General features: G+C 35.4%; 1 protein-coding gene across 5 annotated transcripts in view; it reads right to left on the bottom strand.

Annotated features, from left to right (window-relative positions):
• LOC138317680 (uncharacterized) overlaps positions 1 to 22750 on the bottom strand; it is a 46436-nt gene that overhangs the window by 23050 nt on the left and 636 nt on the right. For 2 of the 5 annotated variants that reach the window (XM_069259508.1, XM_069259510.1), the window contains exons 2-4: positions 20261 to 20361; positions 7450 to 7618; positions 4830 to 4923 (exon numbers count right to left, since the gene is read on the bottom strand). In XM_069259508.1, the coding sequence (XP_069115609.1) occupies positions 4830 to 4923; positions 7450 to 7547 (192 nt within the window). In that variant the 5' untranslated portion in view covers positions 7548 to 7618; positions 20261 to 20361. Of the gene's footprint in view, positions 1 to 4829; positions 4924 to 7449; positions 7619 to 11852; positions 13362 to 20260; positions 20362 to 22750 lie in introns of those variants that run through there. The other 3 variants (XM_069259509.1, XM_069259511.1, XM_069259512.1) reach the window with 3 other exon arrangements.

Here is a 22750-nt window from a genome sequence, read left to right as displayed (position 1 = left end):
AGATATATGTTACTACTGGATAGAACGTACCGAACACAAAATAAATGACCGTATGGAAATATTTAGCTGCAATCATTTTTTACCGCCGTTTGGCGATATATCGTTAATTTTAACTCGCCCTTTGGGAATATTTACTCGCATATGCGTAGTAAATTTCTCTCAAATTTGAGGCCTGGGGTACCTGTTCCTTCTGACCATACGGTAGCTGTACTTTACTTTCTGTAGGTATATTTACCTTGTTATAATACTGGGTGCCTGTTCCTTCTGACCGTATGGTATTGGTAGCTGTACTAGACTTTCTGTAGGGTTTTTTACCTTGTTATAATACTGGGTGCCTGTACCTTCTGACCGTATGGTAGCTGCACTAGACTTTCTGTAGGGATATTTACCAGGTAACCTTGTTATAATACTGGGTGCCTGTTCCTTCTGACCGTATATGATAGCTGTACTAGACTTTCTGTAGGGATATTTACCTTGTTATAATACTGGGGTGCCCGTTCTTTCTGATCATATGGTAGCTGTACTAGACTTTCTGTAGGTATATTTACCTTGTTATAATACTGGGTGCCTGTTCCTTCTGACCGTATGGTAGCTGTACTAGACTTTCTGTAGGTATATTTACCTTGTTATAATACTGGGTGCCTGTACCTTCTGACCGTATGGTAGCTGTACTAGACTTTCTGTAGGTATATTTACCTTGTTATAATACTGGGTGCCTGTTCCTTCTGACCGTATGGTAGCTGTACTAGACTTTCTGTAGGTATATTTACCTTGTTATAATACTGGGTGCCTGTACCTTCTGACCGTATGGTAGCTGTACTTTACTTTCTGTAGGTATATTTACCTTGTTATAATACTGGGTGCCTGTTCCTTCTGACCGTATGGTAGCTGTACTAGACTTTCTGTAGGGTATTTACCTTGTTATAATACTGGGTGCCTGTTCCTTCTGACCGTATGGTAGCTGTACTAGACTTTCTGTAGGGATATTTACCAGGTAACTTGTTATAATACTGGGTGCCTGTTCCTTCTGACCGTATGATAGCTGTACTAGACTTTCTGTAGGATATTTACCTTGTTATAATACTGGGTGCCTGTTCTTTCTGACATATGGTAGCTGTACTAGACTTTCTGTAGGTATATTTACCTTGTTATAATACTGGGTGCCTGTTCCTTCTGACTATGGTAGCTGTACTAGACTTTCTGTAGGTATATTTTACCTTGTTATAATACTGGGTGCCTGTTCTTTCTGACCATATGGTAGCTATACTAGACTTTCTGTAGGATATTTACCTTGTTATAATACTGGGTGCCTGTTCCTTCTGACCGTATGGTAGCTGTACTAGACTTTCTGTAGGTATATTTACCTTGTTATAATACTGGGTGCCTGTTCCTTCTGACTGTATGGTAGCTGTACTAGACTTTCTGTAGGTATATTTACCTTGTTATAATACTGGGTGCCTGTTCCTTCTGACTGTATGGTAGCTGTACTAGACTTTCTGTAGGTATACTTACCTTGTTATAATACTGGGTGCCTGTTCTTTTGACCATATGGTAGCTGTACTAGACTTTCTGTAGGTATATTTACCTTGTTATAATACTGGGTGCCTGTTCCTTCTGACTGTATGGTAGCTGTACTAGACTTTCTGTAGGTATATTTACCTTGTTATAATACTGGGTGCCTGTTCCTTCTGACTGTATGGTAGCTGTACTAGACTTTCTGTAGGTATATTTACCTTGTTATAATACTGGGTGCCTGTTCCTTCTGACCGTATGGTAGCTGTACTAGACTCTCTGTAGGGATATTTACTTACTGGGTGCATGTACCTTCAGACCATATGGTAGCTGTACTAGACTTTTTGTAGGGATATTAACCATGTTATAATACTGGATGCCTGTTCCTTCTGACTGTATGGTAGCTGTACTAGACTTTCTGTAGGGATATTTACCTTGTTATAATACTGGGTGCCTGTTCCTTCTGACCGTATGGTAGCTGTACTAGACTTTCTGTAGTTATATTTACCTTGTTATAATACTGGGTGCCTGTTCCTTCTGACTGTATGGTAGCTGTACTAGACTTTCTGTAGGTATATTTACCTTGTTATAATACTGGGTGCCTGTTCCTTCTGACCGTATGATAGCTGTACTAGACTTTCTGTAGGTATATTTACCTTGTTATAATACTGGGTGCCTGTTCCTTCTGATGTATGGTAGCTGTACTAGACTTTCTGTAGGTATATTTACCTTGTTATAATACTGGGTGCCTGTTCCTTCTGACCGTATGGTAGCTGCACTAGACTTTCTGTAGGGTTATTTACCTTGTTATAATACTGGGTGCCTGTTCCTTCTGACCATATGGTAGCTGTACTAGACTTTCTGTAGGGATATTTACCTTGTTATAATACTGGGTGCCTGTTCCTTCTGACCGTATGGTAGCTGTACTAGACTTTCTGTAGGTATATTTACCTTGTTATAATACTGGGTGCCTGTTCCTTCTGACCGTATGGTAGCTGTACTAGACTTTCTGTAGGTATATTTACCTTGTTATAATACTGGGTGCCTGTTCCTTCTGACTGTATGATAGCTGTACTAGACTTTCTGTAGGTATATTTACCTTGTTATAATACTGGGTGCCTGTACCTTCTGACCGTATGGTAGCTGTACTAGACTTTCTGTAGGTATATTTACCTTGTAATAATACTGGGTGCCTGTTCCTTCTGACCGTACGGTAGCTGTACTTGACTTTCTGTAGGTATATTTACCTTGTTATAATACTGGGTGCCTGTTCCTTCTGACCGTATGGTAGCTGTACTAGACTTTCTGTAGGGATATTTACCTTGTTATAATACTGGGTGCCTGTTCCTTCTGACCGTATGGTAGCTGTACTAGACTTTCTGTAGGTATATTTACCTTGTTATAATACTGGGTGCCTGTTCCTTCTGACTGTATGGTAGCTGTACTAGACTTTCTGTAGGTATATTTACCTTGTTATAATACTGGGTGCCTGTTCCTTCTGACCGTATGGTAGCTGTACTAGACTTTCTGTAGGTATATTTACCTTGTTATAATACTGGGTGCCTGTTCCTTCTGACCGTATGGTAGCTGTACTAGACTTTCTGTAGGTATATTTACCTTGTTATAATACTGGGTGCCTGTTCCTTCTGACCGTATGGTAGCTGTACTAGACTTTCTGTAGGGATATTTACCTTGTTATAATACTGGGTGCCTGTTCCTTCTGACCGTATGGTAGCTGTACTAGACTTTCTGTAGGGATATTTACCTTGTTATAATACTGGGTGCCTGTTCCTTCTGACCGTATGGTAGCTGTACTAGACTTTCTGTAGGTATATTTACCTTGTTATAATACTGGGTGCCTGTTCCTTCTGACCGTATGGTAGCTGTACTAGACTTTCTGTAGGGTTATTTACCTTGTTATAATACTGGGTGCCTGTTCCTTCTGACCGTATGGTAGCTGTACTAGACTTTCTGTAGGTATATTTACCTTGTTATAATACTGGGTGCCTGTTCCTTCTGACCGTATGATAGCTGTACTAGACTTTCTGTAGGTATATTTACCTTGTTATAATACTGGGTGCCTGTTCCTTCTGACGTATGGTAGCTGTACTAGACTTTCTGTAGGTATATTTACCTTGTTATAATACTGGGTGCCTGTTCCTTCTGACCGTATGGTAGCTGTACTAGACTTTCTGTAGGTATATTTACCTTGTTATAATACTGGGTGCCTGTTCCTTCTGACCATATGGTAGCTGTACTAGACTTTCTGTAGGTATATTTACCTTGTTATAATACTGGGTGCCTGTACCTTCTGACCGTATGGTAGCTGTACTAGACTTTCTGTAGTTATATTTACCTTGTTATAATATTGGATGCCTGTTCCTTCTGACCTATGGTAGCTGTACTAGACTTTCTGTAGGTATATTTACCTTGTTATAATACTGGGTGCCTGTTCCTTCTGACCGTATGGTAGCTGTACTAGACTTTCTGTAGGGATATTTACCTTGTTATAATACTGGGTGCCTGTTCCTTCTGACCGTATGGTAGCTGTACTAGACTTTCTGTAGGTATATTTACCTTGTTATAATACTGGGTGCCTGTTCCTTCTGACCGTATGGTAGCTGTACTAGACTTTCTGTAGGGATATTTACCTTGTTATAATACTGGGTGCCTGTTCCTTCTGACCGTATGGTAGCTGTACTAGACTTTCTGTAGGGATATTTACCTTGTCATAATACTGGGTGCCTGTTCCTTCTGACCGTATGATAGCTGTACTAGACTTTCTGTAGGGATATTTACCTTGTTATAATACTGGGTGCCTGTTCCTTCTGACCGTTTGATAGCTGTACTAGACTTTCTGTAGGGATATTTACCTTGTTATAATACTGGATGCCTGTTCCTTCTGACCGTATGGTAGCTGTACTAGACTTTCTGTAGGGATATTAACCTTGTTATAATATTGGATGCCTGTTCCTTCTGACCGTATGGTAGCTGTACTAGACTCTCTGTAGGGATATTTACCTTACTGGGTGCATGTACCTTCAGACCATATGGTAGCTGTACTAGACTTTCTGTAGGGATATTAACCATGTTATAATACTGGATGCCTGTTCCTTCTGACCGTATGGTAGCTGTACTAGACTTTCTGTAGGGATATTTACCAGGTAACCTTGTTATAATACTGGGTGCCTGTTCCTTCTGACCGTATGATAGCTGTACTAAACTTTCTGTAGGGATATTTACCTTGTTATAATACTGGGTGCCTGTTCCTTCTGACCGTATGATAGCTGTACTAGACTTTCTGTAGGGATATTTACCTTGTTATAATACTGGGTGCCTGTTCCTTCTGACCGTATGGTAGCTGTACTAGACTTTCTGTAGGGTTCATCTTCTTCATCTACCCTTACATTTCTGTCAAACAATTGAAAAATGTACATACATATCACATTGTATACAGTAATCTTATTATAACGTTTTCCAAAATAATGCATTACACTTGGTGGCAATCATAGAAAATTTAATTTCTTAATGTTATGATGTCAGATATGTTCAGTATTTTTTTCAAACATCAGGGCCCAGTTTAAAAATTTCTCCATAGCAAAGCATTGAATAAGTGTAGAAACAAATCTGAAGTTAAGGAACCAAAGTTGCTTTCAATACTTTCATATGGAGCTAAGGAGTCATATCAGGAGTCGTAAATAGATCAACTCTTGCTCTTTTGGAGCATCTGGTCGTTCTTTTTCTTTGTTTACCCTGAGACTCAATCCTTACAAAATTTGTAATTTGTTAACAAAATTTAAAAAAAATTATTACTCTGACCATTTAATCTGGGTTAAGATTTTATAAATGTATTTGTATGTGTTGTTTACAATCATTACTGAACATCATGTGATTCACACAATAAATCATAATGCTGTACTTCAGATAAAATATCATCCAATCATGCATGTCAGACTTTTGTTCTAGAATTCAATCACAGAAAGTTTTCGTCCCAGTATTATATTCTGCACTCTTGTACCACGATAAACAAATAATTCTAAAATCCAGCTCATTTAAAAAAAAAATACATTCAAATTCAAAAATGTTCTCTCCTAATTGGTCGAAATAAACTGCTGTGAAAGTGCAGGTCTTCTTTAATTGGCTGAGGGAAGTAGTGTGTAGTTATACTGGCCCGTCACAAACAGACAGCCGTTATATTATACACTGATCATCTGGTCTGGCAAGTGTTTGTCAGAGGTTACCGTAAATGGATATCATGATCACTGACATTTTCATACAAACGCAGTCAGCGATTATAATTTAATAAAACAATTTCCCACCAACATCTGTCATGGTTCATGTACAATTTGAATGAGAAATCGCCAAGCCTTCTCAATCTCAAGCAGTACTAGGATTTGAGGTCCAATTTAGGGCATGACTTCACCTCAAAACTTTACGCACTGCATATACATGTATTTCTATATGTAAACATATATTATATTCATTTCACTAAAAATGCACAAATACAGCAAAATCATAATTTCTTCACAAAACATTCACTGGGTATATGATCATATAGATATAAATATACATTTATATAAATTCTGAATGAACGTTGTGGATATTTATGTTATCATCAGTTAAAATTGTCTCATGCCCATGGTGCTTGCACATCCTTTGAACTAATTACCGTTTCCTGCAATATCTTTTAAGTATACGTAAAATGAGAGACAAATTCATGATTATTTTCAATACATTACAATGTCTGTTAATTATAAAGATGGATAAAAGAAACAATAGTAAATATTCAACTGCAATTCATCAAATCAGGAATACAATACCAGTAAAACCCCATAAAATGAGATAGAACAAAAATGTATTGAAAAGGGAGGTAATTACCAAAGGCCAAAGGGAGATAACTCCAAATTTCATAAAAACAAAGGGAGAAAATCAAGCAGCATGAAAGCATTAGTCAGATGGAAAGGAACTAGAAGCTATGGCACATAAATCATAAGAGAAAGCTGAATTCACAGTTAATAACATCATATTGAACTATTGCCATGTTTAAAATAGAACCTGTTTTTTCAATGGTGAATGAGTTCAAAGAGAATAAAGCCAAGAAACCCGAAAAAGTAACTTTTTCAACAAAAGAAGCTCAAAAAAATGTAAAGCTAACAAGAAATTTCAAAATATGAGTTTTGGTATTTCAGCATGTTATTCTGGTACAGGCACTGGTAGAATCTATTTATATAGATGGATTATGAAATACATGAGAATCATGCAAATATATGAACTTTTTCTTTTACTAGCAGTCTTGTAATATGATTCTTGTTTCTGCAAATCAATTTCAATACACATGATCTTTACAAAAAAAACCCAACAACATGCATTTAAAAACACATATGTTGTAGTTGATAAATATGTTCTTACAATGGAGATATTGAGTTATATGGAATATCATGAGTACAAATGTTGTTGAGTTTACATGCAACTGGAGTCTGAAAGCCAAAATGCAGCAAAATCAATAAGTAATTGGAGACCTTCAAAGCACCAGATGAAACCAAACTAAATCAAACTGATAGTCTTAAAAACCAAATCACAAGCTTGGATTTAGGACCTGAGGATATAGGGTATCATGTAAGTCAGCATTCTAAACATCATCATTTCTGTTAAAAGAGTTTTCTGCTCTTGTACACAAGCAATGACTGTTACTACACGATTTGTTTGCGAGCATAATATAACTAATTTCCGAGATTCATGCAAACTAAAGGTGTAACAACTTGGCATATGTCACAAAGAGCAGACAACTCTATCAGGCAGGAATATATCTACAAACTGCTCACTGGAATAACTATGTCAAGGTCAGAGGTTAGGGAAAGGTCATGCATTTAAATTACTGGACACAGCTTCAGTATATTGGTAACATGCCAAATGTCCACTACGCATCGGCATGGTTACCTCAGGTCAATCAAGGTCATCCTCCTTGGCCGGATACATGGCCTCTTTCTGGGAATCTGTGGCGTGCCATAGATATTCTGTACCTCAAAGGATTCCATCACAGATCAATGATCGAGTGTCCCGGGGTCAGAGGTCGTGTGTCTCAGGTCAGAGGTTAGTACACACATGTCTGCAGACAAAGCACAGGGTCATACAAGAGTGATCTCCCTTTAAAGATTTGATAGAAAGAAACGCAGAAATTGTTTCAAATACAGATTCTTGTGAAATCTGTATGGTAAAGTTCAAATGAGGAAGCAGATTTACAGACAGTCAGTATATAAGGTTGTGGCTTCTATTTTGGAAGCCCGAGAACCTAGGGAATTTCGAAGCTCTGAAGGAAAATGCTGATAATAAGAAATAATTCTTTACAATACAAATGTTCACTTTTGTAAAAGTCAATCTACGTTCGTTTACAATTTCAATTTCACGTAAATAATATATAAGGCAGAATCCAGCTGTGTTACATCATTAAATAGATTTCTTATATTTGTTAAAATCTCAATCTTGTCTTGTGAACTATGAAAAAAATTTAGTAGTCAAACTTTTTTACACAGAGACCATGTGTGTATATAGAGTAACTCCACATCACAGATATATTGTTTATTGACCTTTGACCGCAGTCTTCCTTAACGCCTTGCCACCTCTTACAGTAAAATACCAAGGTCGGAGGTCACGCTCCTGACACATGGCCATGTTTATTAAACACTGGGTTGCCTCCCCTGATCTGCCATTTTTTGTATACAATAATAACTGGTTAGAGGGAAGGCATGTTTATAAACCAATGCTACAGACCAACTAGGTTACTGTTTCAGAATTCCTTTGATGGAATTCAACCAGTATAGACTATTTACACAGAACTCTCCCCAGCCAGTGGACTAAACTACAACATCTTACAAAATGATGCAGCTAGAGCCGTTCAGAGATGAGGAAAACATTTCAGCCCTGACAGTAAAGCACATAATTTCAAGAAAAGCAATAATAAAAGGCAATATGTTCAGTATTTATAACTAAACTGATGTTTAGTTCATTAACTAAGCGCTAGTCGTTTTATGTAATTTTCCACAGAAACATAGGTGCTGATGGTGCACTACAATTGTGACAAATGAATCTTATACATTGATGTATTTGAAAATATTGCAGAGATTGGTGAAGCAGATTTATAATTAATGAATATGGAACAAATTGCAAAAAAATAAATTGAATCAAATTTCGAAAAGATATTTTGACTTCAGTCACAGGTACATCAATCGTAGATATTTCTAATTGATGACCGAATTATTAAATAAAGTGTCTTTAGGAATTAAAACATGAAAATAAATCACTGTGAAAATATAAGGCAATATATAAACAATATTATGTTCATTTTAAATCAACAAAAATGTATAAAGTTCAAAGTTTTAACAACTTGTTTAAACAAGTTGACAGCTGTCAACCCCCCATTACGCTAAGGAAATCAGAGCTTGTCCTCGTTTTTTATACGGTCATTCAAATTCAAGGAAGTGCATAACACAGCTCACTTACAGCTTTTCTACAAGATATCAACTGTTTGATATATGTTCACAGCTTATAAATCCTATATAAGAGTTTGAAGCATGTAAAGACAGAATTAATCATATATATAATTATAGTAACAAGTCACTGTTTCAAAGTTCTATGCTGACCATGCAATTAATAATCAGACATTTGGCTTGTCTGTATACTGCTTTAATTTACAATTCAAAGTTTACTTACACACTTTCGATTAGTCTACAAGTTTACTATACACGTTCAAATCTATTTGATTTCACTTCTTTAAATTTCACACTGATCTACAAGTTTTTACAAGCTTTTCAAGCAGTTCACCACTTGTCTATAAGAACATCCTTTTTGTATACTAAAAGAACATCCTTTTTGTATAAACAAGTTTGCAGCTTGTCTTAATGTTTCCTGCTAATGTCCGGCCATTTGTACTAGTCCACAATACAGAAGTTCCATCAGGTCTGTTTGTTCAAAGATACTCGTTCAGTGATTTTTTTTGTAAGGATCCATTCTGAGTACTACTATAGGTACAGCTAGCACAGAGTCAGGCACCCAAAAAGAACTGAAAATGGCATCTCTCTGGCAATAGCATGTCTCACCAACGCATGTGAGATCATGAGACTGACTTATTTCCTCTACAAATATCCGGTAAATGGTGTGTTTACTCATTGACAGTACTAGTCAATGTATAGTAAAACTTTCATACAAAAAGAACTCAAAGCACTAGTTCCAGAACAAACGGATTCATTCTGCACTCAATTATAGGCCAAAAATATTATATTTACATCTAAAATACTTTGTCAGTATCTATATCAAGATAGGAACCAAACTTCCATATTCATCTTAATACACCAGCTAAGATTTCCATAATCATTTAATACACCAGCTAAGATTTGTACATTCTGCCTATGGAGCCTATATGCAGAGCATGCTGGTACAAGTATTACCATATAAAATTAAAAGTAAATGAAATAAATTTTTTCTGATTTGTTGACTTAATCAGTTTAATAGTTGATTTTTTGCTTTTTATTCAATGTTTTAGATTCTGCAATGTATTTATGGTATATTGAAGTAACACCAGACCCTCTGTATACAGTATTTAAAAATGTTCATCTTGATAGAATATAATTATGAAATTATTTAAAAAATTGTTAAATTTGATTAAGTCTGTAATGTTTTTATACCATGTAGAATGTGTATATACATGGCTAGGTTGTAGCCAAATAAGGAAATACAATTGTACATCTGTATAGACACTGAGACAGTGGTCATGATTATAGAAACAGGAAATGACAACGGATACAAGTCATCAGGATTGGATTGTAGAAACAATTGGATGCTGCGGCCTCTGTCACCTAATGAAGAGCAACTAATATATATAGTGAATCACAATTCATACCGTAATTGTCCTAGTATGACAAAATGTGTTTCATGGATACATACTTTCTTTTGGATCGTGCGAGCTCTTAGATCATTTTTTTGGTGTACAAAATGACATGTTGATTTCGTCTTCAGTTCAAACACAATCATTATGTAAACAAATCACCGCACTCTCTTTAATTCTAATTTTAATTTGAGATCAAAATCATTTAAGGATGTACCAGGTTTAAAAGTGGAGGAAATCCAGAGTATCCTGTGAATAACCACCAATCTGCTCTAAGTACCTGGCAACTGCCTCACTAGGGTTTCAAACTCGAGACTCATAGGTGGGGGCTTTGGTTATATGTTAGAACACCTTGATCAGTTGATCATGGCAGGCCTACATACTTTTCAGTTCTTTAACTGAACCATAATAACATATACAACATGTACTTCACTAACTAAACCACAAAGTAAAGTGGCCATTGTTGACATGTGGTTAAGATGACCAACATTCCACCATGTTCTAGGTCCACACCCCATCTATGGACCACATATATTGTACATGATCAAGTGTCTAGAGACCTGAAGTTCTAAAACCACTTCAAATTAAAGGTTTTTGATGCCCAAGTGGTCAAGGTTGGTACCTGTCTACCACTAGCCAATGTATCGCTACCTATGGGACTGTGGGTTATGGCAGAGGTTAATTTGTATTGGAGAGTTGGTCAGCATCATAATTGTAGTAGGTTGCTGGTTTGTCACCGAGATACTCCTGATTTTCTCACCCACCCAAACCTAGCACATCTGTAACTGATGACCTTGACATCTAATGGGACACAACATTAAATCAAACCTATCTATTCAATGTAACACCAGATAATCTTATGACTTCTATCCATGATGACTTCTGGGTTCGAAATTAACACTCGCCAACTGGCCAAATGCGAGTTGATTTTTGATTTGGCGAGTTGAAAAATATTGTACTTACAATTTGTAGTGAGCGGATGCACCTGTTGTTATTCTCAATATATAGACAGTCAGAAAACCAGACCTGATACTTTAATCATATTTGATTAGTTTTTGTATGCAAAAAATGCCACATTCTGAAAATAAACTGTTGTACACTACACTAGAGTGACACTAAAAATTAGCTACAATCAATAAATAAAATATATGTCAACAAATTTGGTTGCTTTTAATTTTGATCTTGATTTTTAATTTTCAAAGCGGCAAGCAAATTTCTGTTTTGTCGAGTTGAAATTTTTCCAACTTGCTGAAAATGGATTGCGGCTTTTAAAATAAAATTTTACCCCTGGACTTCAACCCATGATGGAACATTCCCACGAAATGTGAACATTTGTTATTATGCAGCATATTTACCTACTGGAAGTCAGTCTTTAGGATGTACACAAACCAACTGGCTTACCACCTGGTGTACACAGACAACAGATAGCCTGCATGCACTCACACCTTGTGTATATACTCACCGCATTACTTCACTTGTCTGCAACCGTGTGTACCACTGAATATAATCCAATACACGTGGGCAAACACAAGAAAACACAGGTAATCACCGATCCATTTCAGATGAGAAGCCAACCAGACCAACAGTAATCCATATCCAATTGTTCGATCACTAATTAACAAGTCAAAGAGTTGGATCTCTAGTTTAGAACAGATTCCGATGTCAATTCTTTTGAGTCGTCATCAGACCAAACCCATTGATTCCAATCATTTCGAGCATTCATCAACAAACTGATTCCAGAGTTTTCAATAAAGGTTATCTCTGGTCAAAAATACACTGTTATACCAGTTTGCTAAAATTGAAATTTTTAATTGTGATAAGTACAATCAACAAGGTTACCTTGTGGTTGAGACAGAATCTGTTTCTAATCACATCATATTGACATAGCTGAATCATTGGTCACTGTATGTTTATGTGGTAAAGGCAGAATCCACTCCTATCACCGAATCAGTGGTCAACAAATTAATCATCTCCCCTTACCTGTAGAGAAGTGATCCTGTAGCCAACAGTTGTGTCATTATACAGAAATCACAAATCAGGTCTGATGAATTCAGGTGGGACTAGGTATTAATGAGTTTCTATACAGATTAGTCATGATGATTGTGTCTGTGCACGTGTAGTAGAATCATCCAGTTGATATTGTATAATTTTGTCTGCTGTTTGTTTTGTCTCCCCAGCCTACAGTTACAAATATCAGAATTTAGTGTTTAAAGCTTTTCAGCTTTTCACCTTACACATCCTCCACAATGTAATCTGTTCCAGCCAACTGGTCAGTCTAACACCACCTGTACTGTACTCACCCCTAGAGCTAGCTAAGGGGCAGTGGTCAGTTTAGGCAGTTTCAGTGGTCAGTCTAGCCTGATAAAGTATTCATGATCAGTCCCTTGGAATCAGTTCCACATATAATAGAGGTGTTATTTAAAGACTCCCTGCAATTATCATTTGTAAAATAAGCACAGGTATAGATTTATCAGCTGGTCATCCCGGGTGTGGCCAGTCTCTTGGTCATCATCTCTTACACCGGTCAACACCAAGGGAGACAACTGTGATCCTGGAAAGGTCACTTCAGGCAAACACAAGAACATGGTATAGATGTAGGTTATCCATTCAACTGTCAGAATTACACATAAGGAAAGGATATAGATATTACTTGATGTTCCAGTAACATTATCAGAGTTACAGTGAAGGGAAACCACGGTCAATAAAGCCAGTCATATCACCATTGGTACCTGTGGAGGTCACAGCGGGGGGAAAAAACAAATCTGTAATCAGTATTAGGCAGAAACACTGTTCTAAGTCCCCTCCTATAACACTATAAGTGGTGGTCACTTCCAGTCAGCCTGGCCACTTCTGGTGGTCACTACAGCGGTCAATCTCCCAGAAACAGTTATAGTGCAATCACTTGTGTTACAGAGTCCACAGTGGTGGTGGGGAATACTGTTATTATGATGGGGAACTAAACCCAGTAGTAATGAGCACAGCAGCAGCAACAGGAAGCTGCCTGTACAGAGAGTCCATGTGCTAACATTTATAGGAGGCCCCAGGGGGGCAAAACTCCCTAGAGGCCATCAAAAGGAAATTTACAATACATTACAGTAAAATTATTACATTATTAATTTAAATTTTTTCATTTTTTTCTCTTTTCCAAAATGAAAATTAATAAATTTTAACAGAGTTAATTTCTTAAATTACCTTGATATTGTAAATATATATATATTTATATGTACAGCATGTCAATATGCTTCAAGATGATATTGGAATGTATTATATTTAGGGTGTATGTATTTCAAACTTTGTATATTGTGTAATGTGTATTAGAGGCTTGAGGAGTAATTACCCTGACTTTCCACCATGACCATGTGTTATAGGTTACAAGGCACTTGGGTGAAGAGGCAGCCATTGTACAAGTAAATTATCTCTGAGCAAATGTCAATGTCTTCTACAGAAAGATGAACGTCTGCTACAACATAAACTCATTTAATCGTTTAAAGTTCTTGAGAAATTTAATTTGAATCATATGATAATCAGCTGCTAAAACTAAAACTAATCAGCAGACTTTTTCAAGCTCTATAACGAAAACTTAGCAGAAAATTACTTTTCTACAGTACGGTACCGAGGAATTAGATATAAATATCTTTAATTCAAATTTTATCAATATCCGTCTACAGCAGCAAAACTGTATGTAGACCAATCCATTTCTTTCATAAACTTTTTCATTATCCCTGGTGAGTCAATCTTGTGCATCAGAATTTATCATGTTAATTGTTATGAATAGCTGTTATGCCTTTGTAGGTATCGTAATTAATCACTTGCTTGCCATCTTTCCCAATCCTGTGCGAGACACTTTTCACCAGGGGATTCTAGTGGTCTTCGAAGATTCTTTTTATTCTCTTACATTTATTATTATTAGTCATTAATTATATATTGTCCCATGAAATTGGGACGATCAGACCTGTTCTTGTCTCTGAAAAGTTAGGAAATGAAATCAAACCATTTTTGTCAAAGGAAATTCGGCACCATAATGCCATCAACTAACAAAAAAAATAAAAGAAAAGTCAACTCACACAATCATGTATCAAGAGCAGCATTCCCTACAGTGATTACACACTATATTTCAGAGACATCTGAACTAATAACCTGGTAAAAAAATATCCTCACAGATGTTACCTACCTTGACCTTCTGCGTGTCCACAGTGACAACAGCCCCGCCCAGATCATCTTATATTGACCAATGGTGATGGTCACTCCAGTGACTGACCGTTGGTGAGAGTCAATAAGGTAGCTGACAAGTTGATTTATAATTTATCCCATATAGAGAAGACAGATTTAGACGGTTCTCCATAATCACACCCTAACTATATAGATAGGTTTGTAGCACCAACATGTCTTAATGTTTTCTCTATAGTAACACATGGTTAAAAAGATAAATCCTTTTTACTTCATAGTAGTGAGTACTATATGGTCATTACAAAGTCAGTGCGGTCAATCATCAAGCTAACCAGTCTTAAGAAATAAACCATGGTCTTAATAGTCAATGGTTTAATAAGATCCATCTATAGAATATTCCTGACCACCTGTCCATTTCTGTCTTCAAAACATCAACAGATCAATTCATCCAAAGGAAATCTATGATATCAAATCTCCAATTACTGCAACTTTTTCTTTCAAGCAGTGGTCAATACTCGTTACCATAGTGATGTCCAGTCTGCTAGTCAGACAGCTGATGGTCAGTCAGGTGAAATGACCACAGGTCATCCTGAAGTAAACATTTCCGGGTGTATACACCATCTGCCTTGGACTATTAGGAGATTTTGCAATGTCAGGCCCTAGGAGTGTAGCAGATTTATCAGGCCATCCTATACTGTATTGTTTCCTGGAATTGTCTATATCAATAATTCACACTCGTCCCGGAACAGTCCCACTATGTAATGGATTTAACTTTTTTTACTTGTAAAACAGTATTATCATCGACCAACAAAACCCAGCCATTGCTAAGGCACACATATATATATATATAAACATGTATATATTCCAGCGGCTAAATCCCTTGGGGATGGAGCACTTTGCTAACATTTCTGATTTTATACACAAGCTCATGGCGAATAGGCTCGGAGTTGTTCCACCTGGTCAATAGCAATATTAATATTATGTCTCTTATGAGTAGTGAAAAGTCTTCAGTTTTTATGACTGTCAAGACAAAGTCTGGAATGGATTTTCCCTAGTGGTCTGTTATATCACACTTGCACATGTATTGGAAGTGTTTAAAAAAACATGTGAAAGAGATGTTGTTTTTAAAGCTTGTGATATTGTATCCCGATATTTTTCTTGAAAAGTTTTGAACAAATGACAATTTTACCATCTGTAGGACACTATATATATCCACATTCCTCTGTAGAACTATATACTGAGCTATCGCAGCATGTAATGTAGTGCTAAATGTTATTTGAAATTAAAATTAAGGTACATCTTACAATTTATCCAATAATATATTGGAAGTGTCCATTGACAATGACATGTGTCAAAGTTTTTTGTTTGTTGACAATCACATGTGTCCAAGTTTTCTTTGTTGACAATATCACATGTGTCCAAGTTTTTGTTGTTGACAATGACATGTGTCCAAGTTTTTGTTGTTGACAATGACATGTGTCCAAGTTTTCTCCATTGACAATCACATTATGCATGTCCAAGTTGTGTCTGACCATGAGTTGTGTCCCTTGACAATCATATGTGTTCGAGGTATGTCTACTGACAATCCCATGTCTAATTTGATGACATGTACAATGATACATGCTCATCTTACTTGTAATGTTCAATCTCCCTGCTCTCTTTACTGCAGTCAGAATATATATAGGATCCCAGACCAAATATTTCTCAAGACTCAAATATTCTTTACATTTCTAATTAGTTTTTGATAATTATAATTGATTTACTGGTCATATTCCTTTACTTAGTATAAAGAGTCCACATAGAAAGCTATAATCCAAAATGGTTGATCCAGAATACTGATGTGACGCTGTTTCTATATGATGATGTTGATGACATATATTGAAACCATTGAAGCGTTCGGTCGTTTGATTATAGTTCAACACCCTCAGATTGCTGTGAAAGCCAAAATTTTCATGGAGATTTTTTCAATTTTTCAATAAGTAGTTTAATAACCCGCCAAGATGATGTATCCTTACGTTATAGTCCAATACAGTTGATTAACAACCTGTAAGCTAGCGAGACATAACATATCTCTGTCTTCTCTCCTAGTGTATGTATCAAACATAAGTCAGTATGTAGTCTCTATACCAGATAAACTGGCCACAATCCATTGGATTTCCTTATGAGATATAGCCTCCGGTCATTTGGTCATTGCTGTGAGATACTGGTCATTTGCATTGGTCATCACTAGAAGATACAGTGGAAGTGTTGCTACTGCTGCTGGGGTGAGTCAGCGGGCCTTTATCAGCCAGCATGTTGAATCACAATAAACCTTTTATCTGCGGGACCTTGGATCAATAACACCCTATTTACTTCAGTGAGCTCAACCAAATTACATTATCTGGGAGAGTCCATCATAATGACAGGGTAGTGTAGGAGAGAGTGTTACAGACATTATGATATAGTTTCTCAGTCACAGAGGCCCGATAAACAGGAGTTGAGATCAGTGAATTGACACATTTCAATGTTTTCCCAGTACCATAAAAACATTTGGGAAACAACCCAGCAACTGTTGCCACATATCTATGGACACCTCATAACAGTCTAAAGACACATACCCATTATTCTTATGGACTGGGATGGTATGTGGAAAATTAAATGAAGCCAAACCCCTTTCACGTGATATATGATACAAAAAACTGCATTACTCTACAGCATGCAAGTCTTTTTCTCCAATAATTGACTGATCATGACTTATTTTTTTTATATTTACTTATGTAACATACTGCACACAACCACAAATACACACATATATACCAACTCATTCATACCAGTGTGTCATAATGATTACTTTAATAAGTGTACATCTACATGAACTCACATTAAATTAACTGATCTGATAAAATTAAATGTTACTAACTTCAAAATGAAAGAACTTAAATCCCTGTTTTAATGAAATTTTGATTAGTTTTAACATTTGTCAATCCCCTCAAGGATGTCAGCTTCAAAATAACCCATTACTTTGGTTTTAATGGGTAATTGAAAATCCTAATAATAGCCAGATTATCTATTAATATGTATTATGCTAGGAGGTGGAATAAAGTTAGAGTCCCAAAAGAAAAACCATCGACCAACATGTCCAACAGTCAGTATAGCAACTGCTCCACATGGGATTCAAACTTGCTACCCAGAGGTGGAGGGTTTGCGATGATACGACAGGACATCTTTTTATATCTACCGTATTCGACCCAATAAGCGCCCAGGGTGTTTAAAAAAAAAAAGAAAAAATGAAAAGGTGCTAATAAGACGAAATTATTGCAAATCTAGACAGTTTCGTGTAGTTTTGGTCTTTATTTATGCGTGGACAATAGAAATCAAGACCTCAAAACGGAGGAAGGCACTTATAGGGACAAGGGCGCATATTGGGTCAAATACAGTATGTGCAATCGCCAATTATTATATACAAGGTCAACATATAAAGATATAATCCCCCCATGTGATCAGTAATGTAGAAAGGTGGATAATATTCCGACATATACTAGTATGCATATTGTTTTCATACGTTTTGGTGTTGAGGGCCACTTCACATTCCTTCATCAAGAACGCTGGCCATAATGAAGATAGGAATAGTAAGAGAAATGTATTATAAACAATAAATGATCTACAACATCTAAAGGATAAAATGTCTGTACAACATTTACACAGTAAGTAAACCTATTTCAGCACTGTATTTGCCAGATGACTGTACATTGATGTGAAGAATGTATTCTGCCAGAAAGTCAGTCAATGTTTTCAGATCTATAAACACTAACACCTGTAGTTAACAAGTTTCTGCCAACTCCATAAAACCAGAAATTTGGAATTACTTGGATCCTACAAAAGTATTTTTTATCAGTGTTTATCTTCAGCAATCTAATTAAAATGATGTTCATTATCCACTCCTTTACCTGTATTGTACATGAAGTCACAGTGCTATTGTGCATCATTATCATATTTGGAAAATTAATAACGTAATGATTTTTTTTTTTTTTATTCAAATTCAAACATATACTAAATGCTTCAAATTTATTTTATACTTCATACTTCAAATTGGCATGGTCAACATGTTTTCATGTTCATATGGATTGTTATCTTCTGTGTGAATCGGTGAAGATATTCAACACCGATGCAGTTCCTATCAGCAACAGTGGGTCTTATTTCAATACCATGATAGTACCATCATCAAATCTATAAAATTTTAAATATGTGTATTTGTGAATATAACTTACCTGCAGTTCTTGATCTATTGATAAAACCTTGCCTTTCGACAGCTGTCATGATATAAGTTTGCTTACACCTGGCACATTGTATCACGAGGCATATACATAAGTATAAGTAAAGAACATCAACTCTTGCATGAGCTCCCCCCCCTACTATCCTACATATATTGCTGCTCTTGCAATAATATGTCAATGTGTACATGAAACATAATCAATTTGCTGCAATGAAAATATACACCTGTGAAATTTCATTTTCACGACCAGTAAACCTATGGCTTCGTCACTTCTAGTACAACTTCCACAAATGACAAAACAACCATTGAAGTCGGCCCTTTGGAAATTTAATAATGATAATGATAAATCATGACATTTAGCCAAGACAAAATCGTTATTTAATACTATATATATATTCTATATAGCTAGCAGATATTAGTGTTTCTCACACAAAAAAGGGCATGGTTACAATATAGCAGCTGTCTGTATTAAATCACCTGCTGTCAAAGATGATCATGAGTTCACTGAACATATTTTGAAAAAAATATTGTTTGTTGTATATCATCATTTTCATTAAATGTGTACATGCAAATGTTTATCTTATCTTTCAATCTATTGCTCCATATACCGTATGTTCAGATTTTTTAATCTTATTTCCAGTAGCTATATATAGTCAGTAGCACGGTAGCACCTGTAGTATATATTAATATAGTATCTCTGGTGGACATTGATTTAACTTATGTATTCTGTCTTTACATATACAGAGGACTCCACAAAATCGAATAACGGTTATTTGAATATTTTGGTTATATGCATAAAATTCTGCGGTCCCGATTTTTTCCTTCTTTATCTTTGTTTTTCAACTCCGTTTATTTGAATAGACTTTTACATGACCTCCGGTTATTTGAATAAAATATTTGGGAAATTCTAAAAATAAAATAGAATATTTTTCAATTTTGCAATATATTTTTAGCAAAATTTGCCGATATAAATGTTCCAAGATACTTCGCTTTTACTAGAAATCATCATGGTGACAGGTTATCGTATGGCTTGTTATTTTATGCATGAATCTGCAAATGTATCTGACGCTGTTACGATTTACATCAGCAGCGGTTGATCATTACTTTAGTTTAATCACTGACTCAAAAATCTAATTAAAGCATTATATGTTTATGTTTATTTATTAACGTAACATACCTTAGTTCGCGATCTGTTGTAAGAAAGCATGGTTTCTCCAACCATCGCCATTCATGAGTAGTCTCGTTCAACCAGAGTCTTGTTGACTACACAATTAGGTTGAATTTCAGCATATATATTTGTATCAAATAATGATGTAGATGGTAACTGATAATAATTTAGTAATTGTTTGAATAAAAATTAATTTGCACTTTTCCATATATGGCATTGTTAATCAGTCGATTACAGGTGGAGTCATGTAGATGGTATATCAATAAGATATTTTAGAACTAACCTTGTACATGTTGCCATGCCAAACAGCCCATCCGCACTGTAACTACATGTTTCTTCGTCTAAACACCTCACCCTACATGGTCTTCATCTAACAAGATAAACCTGTAATAAACAAAAGCATTTTTATTCTTCGCTCCATTTTTTTTATTATCTTTTTCCCAAAAATTCATCATGCCATATTAATTATTGTATATATGTATTCATGAATAACAAACAGAATGAAAACATCATCAACACAGTATTAATGTTTGTATATATCTGCAATGGATTTCTTAAGATGGTCCACCGCCGACAGAGCATAAATGATATCCATCATTTGAACAATAATTGGTGTTTAATTCTGTATTTATACATGCCTAATTAACACATAAAATAATATAAAATTTTTTTTTTTGCTTTTGGTGCATGCGCAATCAGTACTTCAATCCATATAGGATATAGTGCAACAGAATTTTTTCAGGATGCAATTTATCATTTTTCATATTTTTGAAATGAAGTAAAATTAGAAACTTAAACTGTTCACTGGTGGTAAAGGTGTAAAACTTTTGTAACTGAACGAAATACTAATTTGTGAGCTCTTATTTTTGATAGTGAAAAAACACCATTTGTCAGCGGTGCAGCATCTTTAATCATAAAATGGAATTTTGTAATGATAAAAAATACAAAAAGATTACAGCGTGTGATTGCATATATGAAAATTACTGATACTTTCCTAGGAAATATACCTGCAGGTATAAATATTACAGGAAAGTAACATGATCTTGTGCGGCACATGGTCTTACACACATGTAATTTCTGGTATGCTGTCAAAGATAATTGCTGCTTTTAAACAAATCACATAGCACTAGTCTTAGAATTTAAAATGATCAGTACAGAATGGCAATGTAAATTCTAATAGTTTATTATTATAGTGTTTAGTCTACTAAGATGCAGATGTACCATGTTACAATGGGGCCATAATGGAAGAATGCCAGAAAGTGCTATATGATTTAAAGATTCACCAACATTTTTTTATTTGATATTTGTAAAAATTGCAAACTAATATATAAAAGAATTACTTCCAATGGTTTGTTTTATTAAAATTTAAATGGTCAGCTAAATAAATTGCATATCATATAATAATAAAATTGGATTATAGAGTGTATTGCACAAGATCGTGTGCCATGTTTCCTTCCAGTTCAAATACGAGAAAAGTTTAATGTGTTTTGTTTAGTTTTAGCAAACTGAAAAAAATACCACATAATGTTGGGATGTAACAGAAAAACATCCTTGGTCCTTGCTGTCACCATGATATAGCAATAAAAATATCAATTTAATTATATATCAGCTATTAAAGAACTAAAATGTAATTAAAGTTGTAATAATCAGGGACCTAAACAGAAACTGCTTTTTTAATAACGTAATTGCCTTTGAACCGTTAATAATATAGTTGTAGTTAATAGTTGTTTTCAAGTTCTGGAAGAGACAAGTTCCTCTACACCGGACTCGCACTTGGACCCGAAATCTATATTGTATTTAAACTTCATTTCCAGTTATGGTTGCCTCATAATTGTATTAAAAATGTTTTGGTTTTTCCATATTTCATCTAATCTACTCTTAACACTGTTCGTATTTTTAGCTGATATAACATCTCCAATAAGACCTTCTTGAAGGTTTTTCTTCCAGCGTGACCCTTGATTGTTGTGGAAATATTATCTTTGAGTTTCCTCTACTGCTGTGCCAATCGGCCAGTTCTTTCCATAATTTAATAAAATTACAGGAGTCTTTTTTAATGTGCCACTTAATAATTTTGATAAGTTCAATCATATCTCCGTGACGTCATCTGTTGAGTTTTAATTTCCTGAGCCATTTTGGATACACCACATCTTTTGACCAATTGCATTAAAATATATTAATTAAATGTTAAATTTTATTTACGTAGGTCTTCTTATGTTTCTCGGTGATGTCCTAATTACTGTGTTAACAATCATGATAAGGCAGCAAAACAATAATAAGAATCTTCACATTACACATATTATTACAAAGGGAATCTGGGACATTTTTTTTTCTTCAAATATTGTTTTTAAAACATCTGAGACGTAGTGAGCCTTTTTAAGTATGCATCCACGGATAATAAGGGCACAGCCCTTTGTGCCATAGGGCACAAAGTGCGAAGCACTTCTTAATTAACACATACATAAAAATACCTGAAAATATAAGAACAAACCCAATCTTCAAATTCAATCCTACACACGAACAGCTTCAGTTTATGGCCGCCATTGTAAAAATCCTATCCTTGTGAATATTATGCTTTGAAGTTAGCTCATTATATAATTGAGCAGTTCAAACATTTTTGTGATCGGACAAATGTAAACTTCATCCGGCATAAGCTCAGTGCTATTGCTCTTTATTAGCAATCATTCAAATAAACCGAAAATTCGGCTCCATTTTTTCCATAAATTTCCCTTTTTAACATTTCATAGAATGGTTACTGAAACATCTGGCTGCTCCT

The sequence above is a fragment of the Argopecten irradians genome, chromosome 3 (genome assembly GCF_041381155.1).
Source record: "Argopecten irradians isolate NY chromosome 3, Ai_NY, whole genome shotgun sequence".
Taxonomy (NCBI): domain Eukaryota; kingdom Metazoa; phylum Mollusca; class Bivalvia; order Pectinida; family Pectinidae; genus Argopecten; species Argopecten irradians.
This window is presented reverse-complemented; position numbering and strand designations above follow the sequence as displayed.